Here is a 12,042-nt window from a genome sequence, read left to right as displayed (position 1 = left end):
GTTATTACTTCTCAACTTAATGTAATACCCCATATAGAGGTTCCGATGGGCGCTGTTTCTTGATTCCAAAATCTGTATTCTTTTCAAATAGACTTGAGCTAAGTTTACTCAAGATTTCTTTCTAATTTTGTACGTCCAACAAAGCTATTGACTTAACGGCTTACAGCAGCTAGTATAAATTTTCACTTTGCGCCGAAATGTATGCAATATTTTGTTAAATTTTCAGTTTAAACGGACTCTTGGAAAGGTTTGCTATTTTTTTGTGTCAGTTCAACGAAGCTATTGACTTGACGGTTCACAGCAGCAAGTAGATATTTTCACTTTGCGCCGAAATGTAGGCAATATTTTGTTGAATTTTCAGTTTAAACGGACTCTTGAAAAATTTCGCTTTTTTTGTGTCAGTTCAATGAAGCTATTGACTTGACGGTTCACAGCAGCAAGTAGATATTTTCACTTTGCGCCGAAATGTAGGCAATATTTTGTTAAATTTTCAGTTTAAACCAGCTCTTGAAAAAGTTCGCTATTTTTGTGCAACTTTTTCTGCATTTTGATGAGGGTTTATGCCTAATCTAAGGTATTTTTTTATTCTTTATTAAATTGTAATAAGATTTTGATAAAAAAAAAATACTGTATATCATATAGAGACATTTTTATATCCACATAATCATAGCCTCAAATATTTAAAAAATATTTCGAGTAAAGCAAAATCGAATTAATAGCATGAGAGCTTAAAAAATATGCTAGCACTTAAAAACTAAGCATATTGCATATTCAAAATGCAAATTTCATATATACACATATAAAATATAATATTTTGCACGCACATGCCACTTCGTGTATTTGCATAAAATGCGCAAAAATCTAGATTATTCAAAGCATTACACCGACGCTAATCAACTATGCAGAATGCCAACAACAACGGCAGTATGTACACTCGGAAAGCAGCTCTATTTGCTTAAGCCCTTCGTGTCAACATGCGGGGCGTGCGTGTGTGAGTGCACTCAATAAAAATGCAAAACTCGCCAGGCAATCAAAGTGAAAAACTATAAACTAAAAACTGGCAGACAGGCTGGTGCAACAGTTCCACACTCACACACACCCGTCGACTATGCATGTTGCCAGTGGATGTTCCGCAACAATGTGTTGTTTGATTTTTTCCACTAAAATGTTGTCTGGTTACAAAATTAAAATTCCTGTGTGTTCGCTCAGGCAAATGTACACTGTGGATCTGGATATGTATATGTGTGTGAGTGTATGTATGTATGAATACTTATATGTGTGTAGTTGAGAGGCCATTTCGGTGGAGGTGATTTCGTTGATGCATAAATGTCAGCCACACACTCCTCACTGCACGTCAATCCAACCGAACTGCACTGACGCATATATAAAACCCACACACATGCATACATTTACCTGCTATAATCGCATGTTTCGATGTTGGCATAGCCCTTGGTCAATTTCTTGCATTCATCAGCACTCAAAAACCCGAAAAAAATAACAAAAAACGAAATGAACGAAACGAAAAATGAATGAAAATGCAACCATGACGCTGCCATTGACAGCCAACAGTGGCGAGTGGGGGCCTACCGTTACCCAAACGGTAGCTACGTGAAGGAAGGTGTGCATGTAAGCGAATAAATTTCATGAAGTATGCACTTTGTTGTAGTTGCAATTGTTGTTGTTGTTGCCTGACTGCCGGTGGTTTTTGCATGCTGATGTGATTTCGGTGAGACACACACCACTGAGTAGATGTATGTGAGTGTATGTGTGTTTGGCGGTGCGCTTTTGTCTGCAATCAGCGTAGCCACACAATTTCGGCAAGTCGGCAGTTGGCCTCAACGTTGTTGCAGACGCACTCACCTAAAAGTGCACAAAGAAGTGTGTGTGTGTGTGTAAATGCATTAAGTGGTTACCTTCGCCCTGTGTATGTGTGTGAGTGGCTGAGTTTAATTCAAATTATCAGGCAGCAGGCACATTTGTCAGCTGAGCCAACTTTTTCGTATTCACTCTATATTCAACATTACACATGCATTTACCCTCAGTACCCTTTACACTCTCCCGCACTTCATTGACTGATTCGCATTTTGAGCGAGTGGTGTACGAGTACTCTGTTGATTTCGGCTGCCATGAGGATATCCTGTACAAAGCATCCTACAAATGTAATGAAATCATTTCAACAATTTGCGGAAAAAGGAAATTCCATTTTAACGGTATTGTCATACGAAATGTTATCAATCGTATATAGCTACGAGCGCATGATATCCAATAGCCAACATACAAATTTAAAATGCTCAGCAAATAGTTGGCTGTATGTGTGTGTGTGTTCAGCTTCCTTTGGCCATCAGTTGTCCAGTTTATTGTTGGAGGTCGTTGGCAGCATTAATGAATTGCCAATGTATTTTCGGTTGCAGTTGAGTTCGTCGGTTGATCGAACGATTGCAATGATTGTTTGCGGTTCATTGTAATTGCCAGTTGCCTCGTTGCCATAGAGATTTTGGTTATTTGCATTTTTGTAATGAATTGATTTGAGGATTTTGCTTTACAATGAAAATCGAATTTAAACAAACTACGGAAGCTTTGCAACGGTAAAATTCTTCCGAAAAGCTGTGTATGTTAACAGAGAGGAAATCAGCTATTGTTAACAACTTTCAACATATTCTTGGTCTTAGATGATACTTAGTTAAAAAAAATGTATTATAAAAGCTCAAACAGTGAGCTTTTTGTTTGAAAATGTCAAGTAGGATAAGCATAAGCCGCGAAAAAAAACAATTCTTTAATATGGAACCACACTTTTGCAATATTCGTAATAAAAAGCTACTAAAAAGCTCCGTTTTGATAAAGCTCTAAGTTCATATGTTGAAGGGTTGACGACATTTTAATATAATTTTTAACAACCGTATAACAAGAACTGATGTAGAGGATCTATATAACGCTACAACAACAACAACAATAATTAATATACAAAAATTGTATTATAAAAGCTCAAATAGTGAACTTTTTGTTTCAATATATCAAGTACACTAAGTATAATATTCTTTAATAATGATCACTCTAAATCACATTTTTACAATATTCGTAATAAAAAGTTGCCAAAAAGCTTCTTTTTGAAAAAGCTCCAAGTTCGAGCGTTGAACTGTTGACGTTATTTTAACATAAGTTCTATCAACCGTATAAAAAACCTGATGTAGGGGATCTATATAACCGCTACAACAACAATAATTGATAGAAAGTGTGTATTTTACCGACTCAAAGCTTTTTTCAGATTAGATGATACTTACTTAAAAAATAATTGTATTATGAAAGCTCCAACAGTGAGCTTTTTGTTTGAAAATATCAAGTTGAATAAGTTAAACTCCGGAACAAACAATTCTTTTATATTGATCACTCTAAATCACATTTTTTCAATATTCGTAATAAAAAGCTCCCAAAAAGCTCCTTTCTGAAAAAGCACCAAGTTCGTGCGTTGAACTGTTGACGATATTTTAACATAATTTCTATCTCGTATCGTATAAGAAACTGAAGTAGAGGATCTAATTGATACAACAACAACAATTGATATAAAGGGTGTATTTTAGGGACTCAAAGCTTTTTGAGATAAAATAAAGAAAAATTAAAGAATTCTTCAGAGTTGTACATGATTGTACATGATTGTGCGTGCTTCATATTATATTATATCTTTATACAAAGAAGTTCAGACACTCTAATCACTTAAATTAAGTTTCTAGCTTCAGCTTGAACATAAAAGCTTCGCATTAGTTGCGAATAAATGAATACACATATATGTATAAGTATAAATAGATACATAGGCTCAATGCTAAAACAATAAAGACACCGCCCACACGCTGTGACACGAAATCTTTTGCGCCTACTTGTGTAGAAGCGTATTGGAGCGTATTCAGGTATTATTGCCGGCATACATTTAGGCGTTGACAATGCCAAAACTTTCGTGCACACATGAAACGGATGTGCTCTGCCATTGTGCTGTGGTGTGAAAATGCAAAACTTTTTATCGGCGTGCGCAATCACAAAGCAGGTGTCGAAGTATAGTTAAAGACAACCCCTGGTGTCTTCTGTTATGTATATGTGTGTGTGCTTGAGAATTAATCTGCTAATTTTACAACATGTAATACGGAAAGTAAGACAAAACAAACACTTGCCTATACAAATATGCGCCACCTAACGCTTCTTATTGACATTAAAAGTTGGCAATTCGGGCGAATTTGTATGTGCGCTTGAAAGGGTTAAGAATGGTGTCTTAAGTGTTTAGCTGAGTCTTATTATTACTTAGTGAGAATTTTTGTTTTGTTTTTGTAGTTGTTGTATCATATTATCTTGTAATCTAAGAGGGTTCTGGGTCGCTCAAGATTCACTTCTCATCAAAGCAGTTCACTACTGAATTTATTTTTTTCATAAATTTGAAATTAAATGAAAATAAAATGTAGCGATTAACTGTAAAATAAAATTTCTAATTATTAGTTTGTTCTCAATTACTTCTACGCTCAACAAATAGAGTTTGAAATAATCCTAAAAGCAAATAGAAAATATAAATTTCTCATTTTGTTTTCTTTACTTAATGCTCGAACGAAAAAATCGCAATTATTTAAGCACTCTCACATACATATAAGTGCTGATTGCAATACAAATATGTGAAATTATTTACTATTTGATGAGGTAATCAAAGCACAAACACACACACACACACACACCCGGTGAATTACAATTTCAACATTTAATTCATGCCTCTATCTATCTATCTATCTATCTACTTGTAATATTTGCACACAAATCCGAATCTATTTTCCAGCTATCAGTGCGTTATTGCATTTGCTCATAAACATTATTGTATTTGCATTGGAAATTATGTCATGTTATCGAGAAAACAAACACAAAATTGCAATTTTAAATTTCTGAATAGGCAATGAACGAAGGCCGAGTATAGGTTGCCAACTAGAATGTAGGTTTCCAATTGGAATACATGTATGTGTGCATGCGCCTAACTGTGTGTGGGTGCGTGTGTGTGTTTTTTGTGGTAAATCTACGAGTTAACCGCAAATTCAATTTTCTTGTCCAACTCAGATTCTGATCGGTAAAGAAATGTATTTTCAGTTGTAAGGGAGGCAGGCAGAGAGAGAGAGAGTATGAAGTATAGAACATACGAAAGAGCCTTTGTATGACAAGTGGAGCAAGCAATTTGTGCTTCGAGTGCATCATGAAATGACATACGAAAGACTGAGATTGATGCCTTGAAGGCAATTATGCAGCAACTTTCACTTTGGACAAAATAAAGAAAAGAATTTCGGAAAAAAAGTTAGGGACTGAGACGATGACAGCACAAATGAGAGACAGGTTTAAAGCTTCGTCAGAGAATTGGTCTCTTCTGGGTCATTATAGATATAATTGTTACTACCACAAGACACATAGGGGGTGGAAAAAGTCTGGAAAGAAAATATGTTTCTTCTGGCACATATAAATAGTTACTACCGCAAGACTTATAGAGGCTTCTGGCTCAATAAAGAGCAATGAATCTGTTCATCTCTAATTTGAAATAGTCCTTACTTTAAGGGCATTGTCTTTAGTTTAAAAAAATATATATTTTATTTTAAATTTCTAAGAAATTTGATATGAAATATGATAAACTAATCCTAACTCCCTTCTATAATTCCAGATGACGCCGCTGCAATGAGGACGATCCGTTAGCGGCATTGACTATGGGACCAGAGGCATGGGCGTGTGTGCGGACCCTGGGTCTTACCGGTGGTGTCAGGCATTAAGCCGGTCGCGATCATCGTTCGCCACAAACAACAACAACAACAACAATTACAACAACTTAAATAATAACGTTGCTTACAATACAGCAACAACAACAACAAAAGAAAATACAAACAGCACCAACAACCAAGCGTTTTCACCGCAAGCTGTACCAACAAAAACAACAATCATTTCGAAATCACTTGCAAACCGCAAATCAACGAAAATCCCAATATTTGATGAAAATTCTACCAAAATCAACCAAAGCAGCAGAGAGCCAGTAAACGACCAGCACCAGTGTGCGAGCGGTTGTTGTTGCCGTAGCAATAACAATAACAATAACAACAACAAAAACAGCAACAGCATAAACCGACTGCAGCAAACGCATCAGTTTATTATATTATTGCTGGTTTTGCTGTTGCAAACCACACATGCAAACATACCAGGTGAGTGGGAGGGTGAAAACCCAATTTTTTTGGTTAAAAAAATAGCGAACTTTCAGATGGATAATATTGGATGAGAAGTATAGAAATTACGGAGAATTTTTTTGGAGTAAGAAGGGTCAAGTACCGCTATATCAGGAATTTCATTTAATATATTGATTTTTGTTGTAATAACGAGAGCGGATCCTGGTCTCTATAATCGAACGTCTCTTCGACAATAAAGTGTATTACAGCAAATTTCTGTTAATTTTAAATTTTTTTGTTGCTCAGACCATGATTCGAAGTTTTCCTGAATTTATTTACAATCAGGCTTATTCTTATCCCAGTTCCGGACACTCTTACACTATAACCTAAGCGCTACAGTTTACAACCACTCTAAGCGCTTTGTTATTCTTGTTATTATTTTGATTCAAAAATGCTGTAATTTACTTGAACATAACATACTGAGAGCCTCGAGCCACAGACTAGTAGATACTTCTCAACAACCATAAAAGCGCAATGCAAACTCTAACGCTCCCAACCACTTCTCCCCGCCGCCGACAAAAGTGCTTGACAATCGAAATGGAGATTTGCAAAAAGAACGCACCAGAGTCGAGGCAGTTGAATGAGAATGGCAAAAGCCGCAAAACAAAAGCTGCAACAGAGCCAAACCCTAGAAAAATAGCGGACCAAACAAAAGCAACATGCCGCGGCGACGGCTGTGCAACGGTCATGCAGGTGGATTTGGGCAGCTGAATTTTAATTGAATTCCATGCAATGCTGTGTCAGCAAAAAACCAACCGTTAAGACAAACAACAAATAAACGACAGGATATTGCATTTGCACGGCGTTGCAGCTTGGTATTGTTGTTGTTGTGCGTTGTCCCTGTCAATTTAAGTAAGCGAATGTGTGTGTGTGTGTGTTTGTGAAGGGATTGTTTATTCGCCTGGTGATTGAATGCTCTCTTGCCGGATGTGTCAAGTGGAAATGGCGATTCCATAAAATGAACAGAGAAGAACTGCTGCCGATCTGTAGTCCTTCTGTTCGTGTTTTTGTTGTTTTTTATACAAGTGTAGACATTTTCAGAAATTCAAGAGTTGAGAAGAAGTGTCATTTAGACAATGAAGTAAATATATATGATTGGGATGAAATTAATTGAGTCTTGGAAATATAGCAACAGTTATTGATCTCAGAGCTTTTTTACTGATACATTTTTGGAGACTACAGATTTTTTTAGGCTCAACAACTCGCATTACTTATATTACAAAATCACAAATAAAACTTTTTTAAAATATTTTTGAAAATATTGCACAATATATTTGAAAATATTGTACAATATTTTTGAAAATATTGTACAATAATTACTCGTATAGTCATCTAAGTATTAGAAGACCTCAGATACAACTTTATTGTAATATGAAATATGTAACAGAAAATATTGCACAATAATTTTGAAAATATTGTACAATATTTTTTTTTAATAAACTACAAAAACCAAAATGTAAGGCGTCTTACCAGCAATTCTCGAAGCAATGGCGAGTTAAAGGAAAAAACTAAGTCGAAATCATAGCTAGAGGTCGAGATGTTCGAAAAAGTTCAAGATATTCGAATCCTAAAAAGAGCTGTACTCAACAAAGACACTACTTAAAACCAAAATAGCTTCATTAAATACAAATATTTTAATCAAAATGGGTTGCACCATATTCGTAAAAGCCAAAGTTTTCAATAAATTACTTGAAATATATTTATGCCAAAATGAACGTCATTTCGCATTGTTCGCAGTAAAAAATGTTTATTACATGAAAGCATGCAATAAAGCATTAATATTAATACATAAAATTGAAATTAAATGGAGAATGTGTTTTAAGAATTTCCAAAAATGTTCCACTTCGTTGAAGCTAAAATTACCGTTGCCACTCAAAATCAAGCACGCGCAAGCAATGAACACAATAAAAACGCTTTCGAACTAACGGTATGAGATCAATGGCTCATCATAAATCAAAATAATGTCCTTTGAAAAGTAAAAGCACACATTGAAAGCGAGGAGAGCAGGAGAGCTAAAGGAAGCCAAACCAAAAAACAAAGAAAAAAACAGAAAAGCGAGCAAAAAGCAAATAAAACCCAGGAGTAAGCTTAAAATAAACAAGAAACAGCGCTGAAAGCGAGATGAATAGCGTACACGACATAGGCGGTCAACGATATATGCGCACCAACAGACGAAGACGGCCGAACGCACACTCCTCTGAACCGAGTGTGCAGCCTCAATGCAAACACTTTACTTATCGTTGACATTAACAAAGTTAAGGCGATATCAATGACTGTGTTGTTGCTGTGGCCACTGACGACACGAACGAGGCGGACGAAAGATACCGCACAAATATCGATGGGAAGTTGGAAGTGATGCGTAAAGAGGTGGGAGGTGGTGAAGGCGCGCGACAAGGTGGCCAAATTGGTGTTTAAAGCATGAAGGAAATGTCTTTGCATAAAACGAGCCACACAGCCACATTCGTATTTGTAGGCGCTCGTCAACAGCCACTGTCGTCGTAGGTGTAGGTGTGAGTGAGTGACATCGTTATGTCGTCGTGGCTGCTTGTCCGTCCTTATGTTAATAATGTCATTGATAACATTAAGGCTAACGATGTCAATCAGTAAATTGGCCGTGCCACCAATACACCGTTATTGTTACCATTATTGTAGTAGGAATAAACAAAATTAACAAACGACACACTGCAACGAGTAACGGTAATATCTCTGCTGAAAAACTGAGCAACACACAAAGCTCAATGTGTAACTACCCTTATATATATATATTTATGTATAGACAGTGAAAATCCAATAAAGCACAGTTATTATAAAAAAATATGCCGTTAGCTTAATATGAAATATTAATTTCTTTATTTGCTCGCGTCTATGCAAAAGCAGACATATTTCTTACACCACCAAACATACATTTTCACTATTCATATGTCTGCATGTATTTGTAAACGACCAATAATTTTTTTTGGCTTGTCCTTTGAACTTTTCTCCTGCCCCACCTCCTCCTCGCCTATTTATTGTAGGCGTCACTCACATTTGACAGGCGTTGATTGAACTTCTACAAATAAATATATACGCATTTATCACGCTCTCAAACTGCTGACAAATTCCGTTACTTGGGGCGCCGACGGCCACGTCAAGCATTGATCAATGTCCGGTGATAAGCACCCAAGCATATTTTCCGTGTTCTGTATGTTTTTTTGTTCTTCCTTTGACTTGTTAAATAAATCAAGCTTGATTACTAGAATTTTGTTGAATTGTATACAACAAAGGAAATATTTAAGTACAGGTTATTAGTTGAAAAGTGGCATGGCAACGACTTCACAAGGCCACTCATATTGATTATCGAATATTTGTTGGTCATTATATAATTTACAGCGTAAATAATTAAGTAGTTAGGAATAATTTTCTCAAGAGTCTCAAATCAGTTAAGTTTTTGGTACAAGAACTACCGCTGAAGAAATATCAACGCTCTTTGAAATCATTGAAGCACATATCTTAATATATTCAAGTGAAAGCTCAACGAGCTTTTAAAGCTTACAAGTAAAATATATATTTAAATCATCTAATCGACCATGTGAAGATTGTTGATTACATAAAAGATCGAGAACTTTCACTGTGCCTAAAAGCTGTATTGGCTTTCCAATGTAATAACTGATAGTGAGCTTTTCGATGGAGCTTTCATCATTTCGTCTATGAGCACAATAACTTACACGAGAGAAATATGTTCTTAAATCAGGCATTCGGTGTGGGTTTCAAGTTCATAATTCCTGATTCGGACGGGTCTAACTACTTGATAGAAGATATTGACACTACTACATGTAGAATTAGCTAATTTTTGGTCTATAAAATCAATCTGAAGTTAGTACAAAATTTTAAAAAATAAAAATTAGGCCTCTTTCTCTACAGGCTTTCATACTTTTTTCGATCAAGTTTTCAGTAACTTCTATACTAAGCCTACTTGAATAAAAATTTAGAGTTCTGCGAGAGTTTAAGTATTACTTGGAGCTATTTTTCTCATAGACTAAGTACTCAAAGCTAATTGATTTTTCAAATGCGCTAAGCAGCATAATAAAGACCAAAGCAAATCACTCTCCAGCCAACTGTTTAATCCACCTATTCAGCATAGTCTAAAACAAACTTGCCAGCTCGTTAAATATTACTTTACGTGAATACAACTATAACATAAACTACCGTTCATCACCGTACAGTAAAGTTGTATTATAGTAAAACTAGCAAAAAGCGTGCGCAGCTGTTGCCAGCCTGTTGACATTATAAAATTTACATAAATTCTTTTTAACTGCTGCGGCAATCAAGACAATAACAACACCAACATTCATAGCGGAAAAAACGAGGCACAGTTTAGCATTAAAGCTTGCTGCATGCAGACACACATGTTTTACGTAGCGGATAATTGAGCCACGTTAGACCCTCCCCTTACGGTTGTTTTGTTAGTTTTTAATCACATCACCCACGCTTGATAATTAAAATTCGTTGTAGGCGTACAGGTTGACTTTTTTTGTGGTCGCAATTAAGGCGGACTTTGGCTTGTAGCTTTTAATAGCTTAATGAGTTGTACGGGCAACTTTTTTTTACATATATAAATTGTTGTGGTAAAAAGTGGTAAACTCCGGCTGATGTGGAAAACTCAGTAACATTAATTTTACTCACATTAAACTGTGAAAGAGATTTTCAGTTAAGCCTGCACTTTTTTCCGTTTTCCTGTTCATTGTAATCTAAAAATAATAAATTGTGTTGCCTACAATTAGGCGCATTTCAAAATTTGACAGAGCTTTTATTGAAGGCACATACCCATTATTATTATTAGTAAAACATTATTCGAAATTATCATAGTGAAAGCTCTAATAAAACCTTTGTTTAAGCTATTTATGAGAATAAGATATTCGACTGAGCTCTTCTGGTTATATTTAGAATCTTTTTCAGTCACATTAAAGATCTGGCAAAACTTAAAGCGTCTGCAAAAAGCTTTCTTATGTCCGAAATACCACCACAATCACGTCCACCATTAAAGAAAGCTTACTCTACTATACACAGCAAGTTGAAAAGCAACTCAAATAGCTTTAATTTTATGAAATTTCTCCCTAAATTTACCTTATTACGTAAGCTAATTTTATATTAGCAAAGTTTTTATAAACTTTTGCATTTATTTTCTGATTTCGCATAAAGCAAGAGGAAAACTTTATTTTTGTGCGCGCTGCCTTTGAATGCGCATTTACCGACACCTTTCTTCGGCAAAAATTCGCATAATCCCTTTTCACATAACTTTGCCAACGCAGTAAGCCTTTGGCGCTTTCGCCACGCCCCACCCATGCCTCCGCATTAATGTACAGCATTTATTTCCTCGTGCTCTGTTTCGTGCTGTTCGTGCTTAGTTTTGGAACGCGCTCGTTTAAGTCGAAAAGTTTTGCCTAACGCGCCATAATTTAATTACAAACAATTGGCAAGGAAAAGCGTTGGCAACCAACTATTTATGTACAGCAGCGCAATGCCGCAACAAATAACAAATGCTCATAAATTAGGCGTCGCAAAAAGGTGTTTGAGTTGCTGCTGCCGAAGGTTGGAAGTGTGTGCAAATCTCAAGTTTTCGGTTTTGAGCAGTTGGCAGTGAAATGTCAAAAGAGGCATGTGACCGGAAATTAAGGCCATTCATTTCGCTTTTTAAACTTCACACCAAACTGGAGCGGCTGAACGCCTCAACGCTGCGCACAACAGCGCCGTATCGATAAATATAAACTTTGCGCCAAATAACCATGCAACATGCCACAGCAAATGTATTCCAGTTTATTTGGGTATGCGTGCAAAAATTGGCTGCGAA

General features: G+C 36.0%; 1 protein-coding gene across 12 annotated transcripts in view; it reads left to right on the top strand.

Annotated features, from left to right (window-relative positions):
- LOC105213057 (protein turtle) overlaps positions 1–12,042 on the top strand; it is a 110,962-nt gene that overhangs the window by 34,011 nt on the left and 64,909 nt on the right. For all 12 annotated transcript variants that reach the window (XM_054228102.1, XM_054228100.1, XM_054228101.1 and 9 more), the window contains exon 3: positions 5,666–6,194. In XM_054228102.1, the coding sequence (XP_054084077.1) occupies positions 5,723–6,194 (472 nt within the window). In that variant the 5' untranslated portion in view covers positions 5,666–5,722. The remainder of the gene's footprint in view (positions 1–5,665; positions 6,195–12,042) is intronic.

Source organism: Zeugodacus cucurbitae, chromosome 3 (assembly GCF_028554725.1).
Source record: "Zeugodacus cucurbitae isolate PBARC_wt_2022May chromosome 3, idZeuCucr1.2, whole genome shotgun sequence".
NCBI lineage: Eukaryota > Metazoa > Arthropoda > Insecta > Diptera > Tephritidae > Zeugodacus > Zeugodacus cucurbitae.
Note: the sequence above shows the minus strand (reverse complement) of the source record. Positions and strands in the feature narration are given on the sequence as shown.